This window comes from Oryx dammah, unplaced genomic scaffold (genome assembly GCF_014754425.2).
Source record: "Oryx dammah isolate SB20612 unplaced genomic scaffold, SCBI_Odam_1.1 HiC_scaffold_5, whole genome shotgun sequence".
Lineage (NCBI taxonomy): Eukaryota > Metazoa > Chordata > Mammalia > Artiodactyla > Bovidae > Oryx > Oryx dammah.
In genome coordinates, this window is record NW_024070189.1 from 52,275,135 (window position 1) to 52,291,741 (window position 16,607).

Consider the following 16,607-nt stretch of genomic DNA (forward strand, 5'->3'; position numbering starts at 1 on the left):
TAGTTATAGAGCTCTTGGTAATGTGGTTCCTGCAATAAGGGGCCCACATTTTCACAGTGCACATGCTTTGTTTGATACTTATCACTCACCTGTGATGTTCCTGTAAGACAAATTTCAGAGGGGAATGGTCAGTAACGGTTCATAAAGAAGGGGACAGGCTGAGCCAGACCTTAAATGGCACACCACTGCCCCATTCTTAACCTTAATGCTCTTCCCCTTCAATCCTAATTATCTTCAAGGCACTACTTGGTACTCCCCCTACTGAAAACAGAAATGTGAGGTGACTATACTGAAATAAAATAACATTCTATTCCCCTCTTATAATTTTATAATTCCTTGATCATTGCAGAACTCTGAGAAGCCTACCTCGTAGAAGCCTGCTTAACCAGGTGTTTCCAAAACCTGTTCTCTCCCTGCTCAGAACACTCACAAGTATGCCTTCCCTTAAAAGTGCTCCCTTCAGTTGGTGGGAATGTAAGTTGGTACAGCCACTATGACGAACAGTATGGAGTTTCCTTAAAAAAACTAAAAAGAGTGCAGAAACAATATTTAGAACATGAAGAGTGAAGCATCAAATAGGACAAGTCAAGTTCTTTCTTACTCTGCTCTCTAGATGCTTCTTATGTCTGTGTCTTACCTTTTTCTCCCCTCTGATGGTGAACAGTTGATCTTCTTTGCCTAAGTTTTTTTTCTACAACAGAATATATATGCAGCATACCTTCATAGCCAATGATCTTGTCCTGTAGCTGTCCTCACTTGAAGGCAGTCAGGAGCTCCCAGAATGTAGGTGCTGGGAGGAGAAAATAAGGGCTCAGACCAGGGTCTTCCTTTGAGGCCTTCCTGACTTTTGTCTTTTGAGACTTAGTTATAGAGTTTTTGGTAATATGGTCCCTGCAATAAGGGGCCCACATTTTCAAACCACACATGGTTTGATATTTACCACTCACCTGTGGTGTTTCGGTCCGCAATGGATCATAAAGAAGGGGACAGGCTGAGCTAGATCTTAAAAGAAACACCACTGCCCAAATGATAACCCTCATTGCTCTGCCCTCTTCAATCTTATTTATCTTCATTGCACTATTTGGTACTCCCACTACCAAAAATATAAATTTGGAGTGAATATACTGAATATTCTATTCTCCTCTTATAATTTTATAATTCCTTGATTATTGCAGAACTTTAAGAAGCCTGCATTACAGAAACCTGCTTAACCAAGTTTCTCTCCCTGCTCAGCACACTCACATGTATGCCTTCCCTTAAAAGTGCTCCTTTCCGTTGGTAGGAATGTAAACTGGTACAGCCACTGTGGAAGTTCCTTAAAAAACTAAAAAGACTGTTACCACGTGATCCAGCTATCCCACTCCCATGCATATATCCAGGGAAAACCATAATTTGAAAAGAAATATGCACTGCAGTATTCATAGCAGCACTATTTACAGCAGCCAAAACATGGAAGCAACCTATATGTCCATCTGTCACTGATAAATGGATAAGATATGGTGTATATGTGTGTGTGTGCACATACACACACAATGGAATTAATACTCAGCTGTAAAAAAAGAATGAAATATTGCCATTTGCAGCAACATGGATGCATGCAGAGATTATCATACTAAATAAGCCAGAGTTAGACAAATATGATATTTATATGGAGGTTCTAAAAGAAAATTATACAAATGAAATTTCATATACAAAACAAATAATCCTACAGACATAGAAAACAATTTTGGTTACGGGAGAAAGGGTGGGAAGGATAAATTAAGAATTTGAGACTGATAGATACATACTAGTTTATATAAAAGAGATAACCAACATGAATCTACATGAACTATACTCAATATTATGTAACAATCTCTAAGGAAAAAGAATCTGATAAAAAGTAGATATGTATGTATACAAAATGGGAAAGGGGGAATATTAAATATATAAATTGGAGTTTGGGATTAACATATACACACTGCTGTATATAAAACAGACAGTGAAGAAGGTCCTACTGAATAGCACAGTGTTATGTAAAAACCTGTATGGGGAAAGAGTCTGAAAGAGAATAGATATATATGTAACTGAATCACTTTGCTTTATACCTGAAACTAACACAACATTGTTGCTCAACTATACTCTAATGTAAATAAAAATACAATTTAAACAAATTTTAAGGACTGGGCCAGTGTTTAGGAATTCTGTCATCAACTATTTGTGCCTCCCCTGAGCAGGGAGACATACAGGTGATACTCCTAGGTCTCTTAATATATCCATCAGCTGATCTCAAGCATGTTTCCAAGAATAAGAAGCTGCAGACTTAAGTATAATGAGCTGTTTTCACATTCTCCTATAGAACAGGAGTTAACAAACCTGTGGGCCAAATCTAGCCCCCCATCTGTTTTTGGAAAAAACAGTTTCATTGCATCAGTCACACCTGGTCATTTACCTATTGTCTACAGTTGTCTACATGCTCCAAGGGCAGAGCTGGGTCATTGTGACAGAGACCTACGGTTCACAAAGCCTAAAATATTATTGTCTGACCCTTCACAGGAAAAATTCGTCAACCCCTGAAATAGAAGAACAAAGCAACAGGGTTTAATCTTGTCAGGCTAGAGTGGTCTATCAGCTATACCCAGCAGGCCCCACAAGTACATGATGTAAGAATCTCTGTGTTGGGAGACTCAGCCTAGTGTTAAGAGTGTCATGCCCAAGCTCATAGGAACAGAGCGAAGAAACAGTATTTGAAACATGAAGAGAGAAACAGCTAATAGAATGAGTCTTAAGTTCCCTCTTACTTTGCTCTCTAGATGCTTTCTGTGTCTGTGTCTTACTTTTTTCTCTCTTCTGATAGTGAATGGTTGATGTTCTCTGCCTAAGATTTCTCTTTACGACAGAAGATATATATACACACACATATAGAGAGAGCGAGCTTCCCCTGTGGCTCAAGTTGGTAGAGAATCCGCCTGCAATGCAGGAGAACTGGGTTCCATCCCTGGGTTGGGAAGATCCCCTGGAGAAGGGAAAGGCTACGCACTCCAATATCCTCTCCTGGAGAATTCCTCCGCTTATACAGTTCACGGGGTCGCAAAGAGTCGGACCTGAGTGACTTTCACTTTCATATATATATATATGTATGTATGTATGTATTATATGGGAGAAGGCAATGGCACCCCACTCCAGTACTCTTGCCTGGAAAATCCCATGGACGGCGGAGCCTGGTGGGCTGCAGTCCATTCGGTCGCTAAGGGTGGGACACGACTGAGCGACTTCACTTTCACTTTTCACTTTCATGCATTGGAGAAGGAAATGGCAACCCACTCCAGTGTTCTTGCCTGGAGAATCCCAGGGACGGGGGAGCCTGGTGGGCTGCCGTCTATGGGGTCACACAGAGTCGGACACGACTGAAGTGACTTAGCAGCATGTATTATATGCAGCATACCTTCATAGTTACTAATCTTCTCCTGTAGATATCCTCACCTGGAGTTGCCAGAAGTTCCCGGGAACATAGATACTGAGAGGAGAAAATAAGGGCTCAGACTAGGTTCTCTCCTTGAATCCTTCCTGACTTTTAGTTATAGAGTTCTTGGTAATGTGGTTCCTCCACTAAGGGGCCCACACTTCCAAAGCACACATGTTTTGATATTTATCACTCACCTGTGGTGTTTCTCTAAGACAAAATTCCAAGTGAATGGAATTTTGAAAGAAATATTGGTATAAAGAAAAAGATTGGTGTGTATATATACATGTGGTGGTGGTTTAGTCACTTAAGTCATGTCCGACTCTTACAACACCATAGACTGTAGCCCACTAGGATCCTCTGTCCGTGGGATTTCCCAGGAAAGAATACTAGAGTGAGCTGCCATTTCCTTCTCCAGAGTATCTTCCCTATTTAGGGATCGAACCCACAGACCTGCCTCCCCTGCATTGGCAGGCAGATTCATATACATATTCAGCCAAAAAAAGAATGAAATAATGCCATTTGCAATGACATGAATGGACCTAGAAATTATCATACTAAGCAAAATAAGTCAGAGAAAGATATTGTATGATATCACTTACATGTGGACTCTACAAAAAAATAATACAAATGAACTTACATATGAATCAGAAATAGACACACAGACATAGAAAACAAATTTATAGTTACCAAAAGGCAGGGGGGGTAAATTAGGAGTTTGGGATTGACATATTTACACTACTCTATATAGAAGATAGGGAGAAGGCAATGGCACCCCACTCCAGTACTCTTGCCTGGAAAATCCCATGGACGGAGGAGCCTGGTGGGCTGTAGTCCATGGGGTCTCTAAGAGTCAGACACGACTGAGTGACTTCACTTTCACTTTTCACTTTCATGCACTGGAGAAGGAAATGGCAACCCACTCCAGTGTTCTTGCCTGGAGAATCCCAGGGACGGAGGAGCCTGATGGGCTGTCGTCTATGGAGTCACACAGAGTCGGACACGACTGAAGCGGCTTAGCAGCAGCAGCAGCATATAGAAGATAAAAGATACAACCAACAAAGTCCTACTGTATAGCACAGGGAACTATACTCAATATGTTATGTAATGACCTATAAGGGAAAACAATCTGAATAAAAATATACCTGAAAGTAACACAACACTGTAACTCAACTAAAACTTCAATTAAAAGATGGTACTCAAAAAAATAAATAAAAGTTTGAGGAAATATTGGGGAAAAAAAAAAGTGCCCCATAATGGATAAAAGGAAGGAGTAGGGAGAGATAAGATTTAAAAGAGGATTTATTTTTGCTCATCTTTTTCCTCCAAAAGGTAGGAGATCTGGAGTATGAGGATAACAAACGTGGCTTCCTTTTGCCTACTGGATTAACTCCAGCTTGCCATTGTTCCTCTTCAGAAGCCCACTCCTCTTCTTGTCTCCCTGTTACACAGATCTTGGAAGCAAGTCAAGGATAAAGTCAAGAAAAGGCAAGAATTAGGCTTGCTTCTAGAAAATAGATCAATTCTTGAGGTCAATATCTTCCAACCATCAGAAGAAAAGTACGACCCCAGTGGATGTCCTTACCTCCCCCATCCCTTTCTTTCAAGGAAACGGTCTGCTAACTGGGGAGAGAGGGAAGTAGAGTCAAGACTTATAGTCAAGGGTTAGGCAAACTATGACCCAGAAGTTGCCACCTGTATTTGTAAATAAATACAGTCTTATTGGAACACAACTCTTAACTCATTCATTTATGTATTATGGCCACTTTTGCATTACAAAGGTACGGTTGGATAGTTGTAACTGAGGCTACATGACCCACAAAGTATAAATATTTATAATTTGGCCCTTTTTAGAAAAAGTTTGTGAATATCTAGCATCAGCCCTCTCTTTGTCCTGGGACTCTTCTGCTTTACTTAAAGATTCTTCACAATAACTAGAGAACTTCAACAAGCAGAAATGGCCCTACAAACAAAATGGCCTTCCCTATCAGATCTGAGATACTCCTAATAGGCACAAGAGGTGGTAGGAGAGGAAGGGAGGACAGTGAGTTAATTTATGGCAGAATTCCGAAGCTTAGGACACAAGCCTCGCCCTCATTCTCCCCATCTAACAAAGCCATAAGCCCAGCTGCCAATGGATTCACTTGTCACCATGACCCTGAGGCAGATACCCTGAAAAGGACCAGAGCTATTTGGGAACACGAGTGTAAGGGTGAAGGAAGTTAATTTGCAGAGTTAGAAATCTTTACCCTGTCCAAATAAGAGCTTTTCAAATACCCCAAACATCTAATGGAACATGGACTGAATCTGACCTCATTCCTCTGCCCAGGGCTAAGCACACAGCTGAGCCTCTGAGCTCAGCATCTGACAGAACCCTGGCGCAAGGGAGGAGAGGGGCCCAGGCTGCAGAGAGAGAGATCACGAACCATCACTCTTCATCTAAACCAAGTCAAACTGTGCTTTCCATAACATCTTTCTGCCTTCACCCAATTCTGTCTGCCTCTTGGCCTCACTTCAGTTCATCATCACAGCTGTCTAGGACTGAGACTGTACGTAAGGCGAGGCCAGTGAGGCAGAGCGAGTGGGAGGCACATTGCTAGAGCTGGCAGGAGCAGGTGCTCCAGAACCCAGACCCCTGGTTCACGTCCCATTCTGTCATTTCCTTTGCTGTGTGATCTTGGACACGTGATGTCATACGCTGCAGTGCACGCTCCATTAAAGTGAAGAGAATGATAGTACCTACAACCTAAGATGATATTAGAGATGAGATGAGATCTTATGGATAAAGAGCCCAGCTAATAATAACAAGCTGGCATATTACGTATGCCTGATGTCATTACCACTCTCCACAGTGGATCTCAGGACGAACTGAAAATGGCACCCAGATTACTATGCTCCAAGCCTCAATCATCTGCCTACTTGCCATACTCACCTGAGTTGCTGAATGCAGCTGGAGAGAAACACCCAACCATGCTGACCAGACTTATTTGAAATTCACATCTGGGTAGCTAACAAACACGTGAAAAGATGCTCAACATCACTCATTATCAGAGAAATGCAAATCCAACCCACAATGAGGTACCATCTCACAGTGGTCAGAATGGCTGCTATCCAAACATCTACAAACAATTAATGCTGGAGAGGGTGCAGAGAAAAAGGAACTGTTGGTGGGAATGCAAACTAGTATAGCCACTATGGAGAACAGTGTGGAGATTCCTTAAAAAACTGGAAATAGAACTGCCATATGACCCAGCAATCCCACTGCTGGGCATACACGCCAAGGAAACCAGAATTGAAAGAGACACGTCTACCCCAATGTTCATCACAACACTGTTTACAATAGCCAGCACATGGAAGCAACCTAGATGTCCACCAGCAGACGAATGGATAAGAAAGCTGTGGTACATATACACAATGGAGTATTACTCAGCCATTAAAAAGAATACACTTGAATCAGTTCTAATGAGGTGGATGAAACTGGAGCCTATTATACAGAGTGAAGTAAGCCAGAAAGAAAAACACCAATACAGTATACTAACACATATATATGGAGTTTAGAAAGATGGTAACAATGACCCTGTATGCAAGACAGCAAAAGAGACACAGATGTAAACAGACTATTGGACTCTGTGGGAGAAGGCGAGGGTGGGATGATTTGAGAGAATAGCACTGAAACATGTATATTATCATATGTGAAATAGATTGCCAGTCCAGGTTCAATGCATGAGACAGGGTGCTCAGGGCTGGTGTACAGAGATGACCCTGAGGGATGGGATGTGGAGGGAGGTGGGAGGGAGGTTCAGGATGGGAAACACATGTACACCCATGGCTGATTCATGTGAATGTATGGCAAAAACCACAACACTGTAAAGTAATTAGCCTCAAATTAAAAATTAAAAATAAATAAATAAATAAATTTCACACCTGGGGACTTCCCTACTGGTCCAGCAGCTACGATTCTGCACTCCCAATGCAGGAGGCTGGGGTTCAATCCCTGGTCAGGGAACTAGATCATGCCACAACTAAGAGTTTGCATGCCCCAACTAAAGATCCCGAGTGCCACAACAAAGGTGGCATAGACAAAATGTTTTAAAAAATAAATTCACATTCAACAACTTCAAGCAGCCCTCAGTGCCTTCCAGGAGCCGAGCACTGTTGCCAACCACCTCCCCGCCCCTGGCCTTTTTCACACTCAGCTGATAACCTTGCTTCTTATTTCACTGAAAAATGAACCAGGAGAGGATTGCCACATAATCCGGGGCTGCACTGTGCACACCAGCGTCTACTGGGCGTTCCCCCCTTGCCTTGCACAGACGTCTCCAAATTATCCGACCCCAAAGGGAACATGGCCACTCCATCCTTCCGCTTGCTCAAAAGCACGGTTCAGGAGCCATCTCTGACTCCCAGTTTCCTCTCCACACTTGACAGCAGCTCCATCCGCAAGTCCTATCAACTGTCCTTCCAGACTCGGCAAGACTCTGACCACCTCCCACCACTGCTCACCTTGGTCCAAACCATCATCGGTCGAGCAGGTTACACCCGACCTCCCTGCCTCTGGCCCTGCAGGGGCTTACAGTCTGTCACAATACGGCAGGCGCAGCACCCTTCCCATGACATCTGTTCACATCACTCAGAGTAAGGGACCTATGGGAACTGGTTGGCACATGCTGAGGCCCCCCACTCTGCTCCTTGCCACCCTCTACCCCACTGCCTCCAGGACTCCTGCCTCTGGGCCATTATAGTAGCTGTTCTCAATGCTTAGTAGCTCAGTGGTAAAGAAACTGCCGGCAATGCAGGAGACCCAGGTTCCATCCTTGGGTTGGGAAGATCCCCTGGAGAAGGACATGGCAACCCGCTCCAGTATTCTTGCCTGGAGAATTCCAGGGACAGGGAAGCCTGGCTACAGTCCATGGGGGTCACAAAGAATTGGACACGACTGGGTGACTAACACTTTCATTTATGCTTGGAAAGCCTTTCCCCAGATACCACTGAGATGCACTCATTTTCTCCAGGTTCCTACTCCAATGTCACCTTCTCAGGTGAACTTGACTACTCGCCCTGTATAAATAATCCCCTAGAGCTCCCATTACCCTTTTTCCACTTTTTTTGTTCTCATTTTATCACCATCTAAAATATCTTATACTTGTTATTTCACAGCAGAAACACAACATTGTAAAGCAATTATACTCCAGTTAACAAATAAAATTTAAAAATCAAAAAAAAAAAGAAAATATCTTATGTATTTACTTGGCTACACAGTCTCTCCCCCAACACTGGGAGGAAAGCACCCCAAGGGTATTCTGTTCATGGGTCTATCCCAAGCACAGAGCTGGCATTCAACAAATATTTATTGAATAAAAGGCTGAGTGAATGGTGCTGTCTAAATGGGCTAAGAGACGTCCCTGGTGTCCAGCGGCGAAGACTGCGCTTCCACTGCAAGGAGCATGTGTTCAGTCCCTAGTTGGGGAACTCAGATCTCGCATGCCCTGCTGCACGGCCAAAAATAAATTAAGTTTTCTAAAAGATACTGACCAAAAGTAAAAACTAAATAGGCGTAGAAAATGGGAATCCCCTACTTACTGGGCCCTGTTCTATGCCACCATCTATATAAGCGAGTTTGTTTAATCCACATGTGCCATGTAAACAACTCACCAAACCATCTTAAAGCCCCAAGGCTGAGGAGGGCCATGCCTGGGCTAAGACCCAGAACTATCTGATCCAGCCCCATTTACACTGGAGGAGCTTCTCACACTCTCTTAATATGTTTTCCCTGCCCCTCCAGGTTCACGACTACCTCCGCAGCAAGCTGTGCTCCCTCTACGAAAATGACTGCATTTTTGACAAATTTGAGTGTGTGTGGAATGGGTCAGACAGGTAAGAAAGAGCTGGTGGCTGGGAACCTTCCACGGGGGGCCCTCTCCTTGCACTGGCCCTGGGCCATGTATACTAAGGGGGTGCAACCAAAGAGCCATCCGAATCGGCCCTGAGGCCTGGCAGGGCCGCATGTGGCCCAGCAGGTGACCTCCAAGTCAAGTCTGGAAAGGAACAGGCGATGGGTGAGACCCCGGACTCCTCTTTCAGAACTGGCTCAGGTGACCCTTTAACCTCACAAAAATCCTACCTTATACAGGCAAGACCCTCCCAGAGCTGGGTCCATATACCTAAAATGAAGCTCCCCTGGCAAATTTTGAGGATGAACCATTCCAATGACTGTAAAGTGTGCTGTCTGGATGGGAAATTATCCCTCGAGCTGCCAGTAGAGACTGGCCTAAGGCCTGGTGGTCATGAACTGAATTCTCATCAGCCTCATTTATTCTGTGCCCTCAAAGGGATTTATGACTATTTGAGGCCTTTGGTTTCAACAGTACTTCCTATTACCTCCCTGCAGTTTCTTTTTGGCTTGACGAATAGATGCTGCTGTGATTTCCAGGAGAAGCCAGCACAGGCTACCAGGGGCTGTTCCTTAGTGAAGGCAGCACCAGCAGTCCTACTGAAAAGCAGGGAAATTCTATCACTGCAAAGCATTCAGAAGGGCGAGCTTCTAGTGAGCACAGGCTCTACCTCTCTGACTCCTGTTGGGTTTTTTGGGCCAGTGATCCAAAACCAGCCTTCCACTCAGCAGGCCTAGGAGGAGTCCCCACATGGTAGATGACTCAGATCACACCACCCAGTTGGTGGACGCCAGAGGGCCCAGAGTAAAGCAACTGTTACTTAGCTGAACAAAGATCCTCAGGGGAAAAGTAGCTATCCCTGCCCTGTTATTTTAATTTCTATCGGTAATTTATTTGTTGTTCATTATGAATAGATTTTAATATTTGTGGTTATTTTTGTTCAAGTTCCCCTTCTATCTGAACCAAGATTCAAAACCTATACCTACTAGGTACTTTCACACATCATGATTTTTTAATCCTGACCACAATCCATCAAGATTACTTTCACTGTCCCCATTTTACAGCTGAGGAAACTGAGGCTCAGCCAGATACTAGTTCAGGAGCTTGGGCAGATCACTATAAGTAGTAGAGACAAGAGGAAGAATTTAAATCCTAAAATGAACATTCTTTCCTCCACATTACAGATTCTTTCCATAACTGAGAAAATGTTATTTTTGGTCCAGATAAGGTTGAGATTACTTTTTTTTTTCCCCCCCAAAAAAGACTTTCTCCTACGGTTTAAAAACAAGTCGGGTGGTGGTAAATGGAAGCAAAGGTCAGTGCGTGGGAAGCAATAAGGCCAAATGGCTTAATGCTTGTGCTCCACCGTCTGGCAGATGTGGGCTGGAGGCTACTTACTGGCCGTGTGACACCATACATGCACTCACTTTTCCTCCTGTGTAAATCCCTTAACATGGTATGATGGAAAAGGAAATGGGGCTAGGGGTAAAGCACCCAGCACCCCCACGTGATGAGATGATAATTGCTCACCCTATGATAGATACACATATTTCATGGCATCGGTTTCCCAGGCCAGGGTAACAAAATCTAGCCCTTGATTAATTTCTGGGACAACTAACAAATACCCAAAAACTCAGCCCCCTGGCCAGGGCTCAGTCTTGTCAGTTTTCCTTCACTTTCCTCTAACCCAAGACAATGAGATGCAGTGTTCTCCCATCCTAACCAGCCAGTTGGAGCCTCACCCACAAATAAGGCCAAGCCCACCTCTCCGGGGGTCAGCCATAAGAGGGTGCTGCTTGAGGGACATTATGTTTCCCTTGGCCTGTCACCACTAAGTAGAGTTGGTCCATGGCTTCTTGAGAGGCTCTTGGCACCCCCTGCTCTCTTTATCAATGAGAGATACTCCTGAGAATGGATAGCTCTTGTAGGAAAGTAGGCAACCATCTGTAAGTCCACTACAAAGGCTTATTTCTTCATCCTACATCCTTTTAAAAATTCTAATTTTTGTTTACTCCCACCCAAGATCAAGATGAGATCCATTTTTTAGAAAAGTTTTCAGAAAAGGCAGAATTTCGATCTAGTTCATAGCGGGAAGAGGGCACGATGTCAGCATCCCTCAGTGCTGATGCCAGAAAGCCTTATCAGTCGGGCAGCACAGTCACTCCTACGACCGCCAGGCTCTAAACGAACACGATACAAGGACGGCTATTTTCAGTGTTCCTGTTCTCCTGACTTGACTGCAGCCTCAGAATCCTGATGTGAAGGAGGTGGGCTGGGATCCTTAAAACCACTAGACTGACTTATGGAACAAAATAACCTAAAGGAATCTATTGATAAATAACAAGGAGGGCTATCATCACCCTTCACCCAGCCCAAGAGCTTGTTTTCCTTAGTGCTTCTAAAGTCAGCGGTCACACTACAAAGCCTGTGGCGGTGTTCGGTCTCTTAGCTGTAGAAAGTCTGCGTCTATGGCACTCAGTCACTCTGTTTCCTCTCTGCCTTGCAGTGTCATCATGACAGGCTCCTACAACAATTTCTTCAGGATGTTTGACCGAAACACCAAACGTGATGTCACCCTTGAGGCCTCGAGGGAAAACAGCAAACCCCGAGCTATCCTAAAACCACGCAAAGTGTGCGTGGGGGGCAAGCGGAGAAAAGATGAGATCAGTGTCGACAGTCTGGACTTTAGCAAAAAGATCTTGCATACAGCTTGGCATCCTTCAGAAAATATTATAGCAGTGGCGGCTACAAATAACCTATATATATTCCAGGACAAGGTTAACTAGGAGGACAAGTTATTACTTAATAATCTCACATACTGAATACTAGTCAAACACGTTTTTAAATGTTTCTTTGGGTGTTCATTTGATGCATCGACTTTAATTTCCCTCTGCAGGAGACAATTGGAATAGAAGTCCATGGAGTCCAACCTTCCCATATCCCCAGTTCTAAGAAACTTTTGTCAAACCCAGTAGGTTCTGGGACACTTCTGTTTAGAATTGAGAGCTGCCAGCTAACAGTAATTCTTCCATAGTTGACTTGAATTTCTGATGCTTTTATTGCCCCGTTTTCTCTGGTGGGTCCAGTGTTTTGTTTCTAGGTGTCTGCTAAGATAAAATGAGGTTGTCTGTAGTATTTAAAGAGAAAAGAGATAAGTTTTTTTTAATTAAGCAATTCCATTTGATTGAAAAAAAAATTCAATGAAAAATAAACACTGTTTACTCTTAGAGAAATTCTCCTTGTTTTTTGACAAATCAGAACCAGTCAGCACCCGCCCTGCTCCTACAGCACTTTTTTTTTTTTCCATTTTCTTTTTCATAATTTCACTTGAGCCAGAGATTTATTTCACGAGGCTGCGAAGAGGATGCAGAATGGGAAGGGGAAAGGACCACATCAACAATGCTATATTCTTTTTTTGTAAGCGCCATAGAAACAGCCTGAGAATTTGGCCAGGAAACCCCGTAAATGCTTCAGGGGACATCAAGAGAACACATTGCTTCTCAGAGTTAGCTTGGCAGGGCCCTGTGGGGCCACATTCCATCTGTCGCTTTGTTACTCTTGCTTTTTGTCATTTTAAATGGCTCCATATAATCCTCCACTTACACGTTGCTTGGCTTTTTCCCTTCACCGTTTTCCAGCTTATTTATTCCCTTGACTTCTAATGGCCGCGTCCTTGTTGTTTATGATCTGGCTTCTAAATGCAGCAGTAAGCTGATGGGCTGGGGCGCCTCCCTGAGAAAATGTGTCTCCCAAAGCAGCCCCCGCCCCCTTTCCTGGGTTTTGTAACCCAAAGTAACACTCCATCTATCTCCACTACAGCAAGAACAAAAACAGCCAATGGAAAACGCTGCTCTGTAAAGGCTATTCAAGTGCTCCTGACCCACCATAAGTTTACTAACCAAAAAAACAGACCAGAGGGCTCTTCTACAGAAATGGAATATGGGGGAGTCAAGAAACTTTGACATCAAAGTGAATTCTGCTTCAAACTGTAGAGGCTGGTTCATCCCCACCCCCACTTCCGCCCCCTGCCATTGAGGATTCAGACATGTAACTTCCAGAAGTTTCTCTGTGCTGCACCTCTGGGAAAGAGACTAAATTAATTCAAAAGATGGAGAAATTTGAAACGAGGCTCAGGGAGGAAGTGGGAGGTCCTCCAAGCCGGCCCTGGGCTCCATGTCTCCATTCCTGTCACCATGACTCATCTCCCCTGACTTGCATTTAGTGACTAGGAAATGGCTTGAGATGAGGATTTTCCTTTTAAAGAGAAATTTTCTTTCGCTTTGTGTATTTATTAGAAGTCCCAACTTTCAAGTGTAATTTGTTTTGGAAGAGAGAAAAATAGTGAAAGAACCATCTTTCAATGCTAAGCTATTACCCACTTAATAACAGCTTTTTGGCAAGGAAATAACTATCTACTTAAGCGAACACTTTTGTAAGACGCAGCTCAATTTCAGAAACGTTAAAATATGAAAAAGTACATCTCAAAACTGAGGGAGCATATGGATGAAGACATGCCTTTTTTCTCCGTGTTTATCTTTCCTGCAATAAAAGTCCTGGTGGAAACTCTCTGGGCAGGATTCCTGGCCTGATGGGGACCAGGTTCTTGGAGGAGATCCAAGAAAGCCACAGAAACTTCTCCAACTCACAGAGAATCATGGTATCAGGACAGACAGAAGGACCAGCAGGCTCCTGTCCTGAGCTGACCATCAACTTCCTCACAGCCTTTTCTCTGCTTCCTGGAGACTCGGCCCCTCTATCTGTACCAGCTGACAGGATGAATCATTGTTCCTCTAAATTTAGCATCGACCTACCTTTATACTGTTACTCATTTCACACTTAAGTCACCTTTTCCTCCCAACAAAGAATGTTCTTGAAATGTCAGCTTTAATGTTTTGTTCTAACACTAAAAGAATCACATAACCATTAATGAAACAAACATGCACCCATTCACCACCTACAGGCAATTTGTGAACCCCAGGATGCATGCTTACCAAACTTAGGGAACACTGAGTTCTGATGCTGCAGAACACTGAAGCTTTTGGAGGCATTGGAGACTTGCAATGGTCAGTAGTCCACAAATTGGGAGTCAAGTTTGCTTCTCAGAACACATGCATGAACAATTCTGGTCACAGCTTTAAGGGGTCCACAGGCTCACCTACAGCCTATCTGTGGCCTTTACCTCAAAGCTCTTACACTAACCCAGTGCCTTCAGCACACAGATGTATACTTTGAGATCTGCAGAGTGGGAGGAATTTGCAGAAGACATCAATGCTAAGAACAGAGGGCCACCATCTTCCCCATTACCCCAAACAAAGGAGGCACCAGAGCCAACATCCTCGACTCATATGTGGAAACAGGAGGGGAAGGCCCTAGAGACCAGCACCCACCACCATGCTTTAGTAATGACCTGCTCTGTGCCAGTTATGGAACCAGGTATTTATACTTGCCATCTTCTTCCACCCCAGTACTGGTGATCTTCTTGGCTGATGGTGCCTAGAAATCAGTCCCTTTTCCAGCTGACACTCAGAGTTACGTGGAAGCTGACTTACCACCTTTTCAACAGCTTTTTGGGCTCTCAGATGCCTGCCCTGCAGCAACAGTCTGTTCCTGAGGCAATAGTCCATTCCTGATATTTTAACCAGCAGTTCAAAAGCTGAACTTTGGCAGACATCCACACTTTAACTTCCAGAGGAAAAAGATGAGTTTGAACAAAACAAAGAAGGAAGACACAAGGCAGCATGCAGCAATAGGGTGTCCGTAGGTGAACGGGCAGTAGGAACCGCTGTGCTTCCTAACTCCTTAATGTCTGGCTTCTGCCTTCAGTCTTCTGTCTGGTACTAGGGAGGCAGGGGAGTATTTCTCAACCTCTCGTTGGCCTTGTAATTAACTCAGCATGCATTAGGCAACCAGCACATGTAAGGTGAAACAGTTGTCAATGAAAGGAACAAAGGTGAAACTACAATTCTTTTAGCTCAGTGACCCGGTGAAGCAAGTCAGCTGTCTCACATGTATTTCTTTTGAACCTGCAGGGCCCATTATAATAAAAGTTAGACCCTCAAATGCTTCATCACCAACAATGTGGCAGACCATTTCCTTTCCTTCAACCTACAGAGCAACTACCCAAAGCGTCCCTCTGAACCCCCAACCCTAGGCCCCATTCTTTCATCAGCCCCTCTGCTGACTGCCTCCAGGAGTCAGGAAGGCCCTAGTAGGCCTAATAATAAAGCTTTGTGAGGACACTGGAGTCCACAGCCTGAATGGAGGAGACCTTCCTAATTTGTCTTCTTCCGTTATGGCCGTGTGTGGATGAGGATGGTGTGTTTTAACGCTCCCCTCAAAGACACAGCAGCCCCTGGTTCACCCCTGGGAAACAGTCACACACTGTGCCTCTTGTCATACATTAACTGTCCTCTTGCCCCTGCATGTCTAAGTCAAGTCTCGGGAGCCACTTTCCATGGGAATGACTCGCCTGGTCAATGGAAAGAACGTGGATCGAGGGGACAGGAAATGCAGATCCTGCTCCTGGCTCTGTGGAGTAACTGGGCACCCCGGGCAAGTTATTCAGTGCCTGCATCAGTCATATCACCTGTAAAATGGTCAGAAAGCCATAAGCCCTCGCTCACGGAATGATGAGGAGGGACACAAGAAACTCATTTGTTTATAACTGCTTTTATAAGCTTAAAACCCCACAGAATAGTAACAGCAACAATATTCACTGAGGACATATGACTGATTTCTCCTCATCTCCTTCTCTGAACCCCATGAGATCCATGCCGGGGTTATTTCCATTTTTGCCACTGAGGAAATAGACTCAAGTTTTCAATGCAGCCTAAGGCACATAGCCAATAAGTGGTAGAACCAGGTCTCCAACTCAAGGTTTCATACTCTAAAGCCAGAGTTTTTAAAATACTGTTTTTTATATATGAGGGTAGCTAACACTGAATGCTTACTATGGGCCAGGCTTTGTTCTACAAATTTCCCAAGTATTAATTCATTTACCTCTACAACTCTAGACACAGACACATTATTGTTCCCATTTTACAAATAAGGGAACAAAGAGATGATATAACTCGACTAAGTTTGTACAGTTCACAAGTGCTAAAGCCAGACCTTTTGGTCAGAGTTCTTATCCTCTCTTCCCATCTCATGTGTGTGTGTGTGTGTGTGTGTGTGTGTGCACGTAAAAAGAGAGAGGAGAATATATACACATATATAGAGAGAGACGGAAGTTACAAATCAGAAAACAAGGTCCAGTAACATCCTGTAAGTTCATCAAG

General features: G+C 43.9%; 1 protein-coding gene across 7 annotated transcripts in view; it reads left to right on the forward strand.

The window, feature by feature from the left end:
* Nucleotides 1-13,893, forward strand: part of PPP2R2B (protein phosphatase 2 regulatory subunit Bbeta) — a 482,191-nt gene extending 468,298 nt beyond the window's left edge. For all 7 annotated transcript variants that reach the window (XM_040239786.1, XM_040239787.1, XM_040239792.1 and 4 more), the window contains 3 exons: nucleotides 9,222-9,313; nucleotides 11,837-12,747; nucleotides 13,150-13,893. In XM_040239786.1, the coding sequence (XP_040095720.1) occupies nucleotides 9,222-9,313; nucleotides 11,837-12,116 (372 nt within the window). In that variant the 3' untranslated portion in view covers nucleotides 12,117-12,747; nucleotides 13,150-13,893. The remainder of the gene's footprint in view (nucleotides 1-9,221; nucleotides 9,314-11,836; nucleotides 12,748-13,149) is intronic.
* The last annotated feature ends 2,714 nt before the right edge of the window (nucleotides 13,894-16,607 follow it).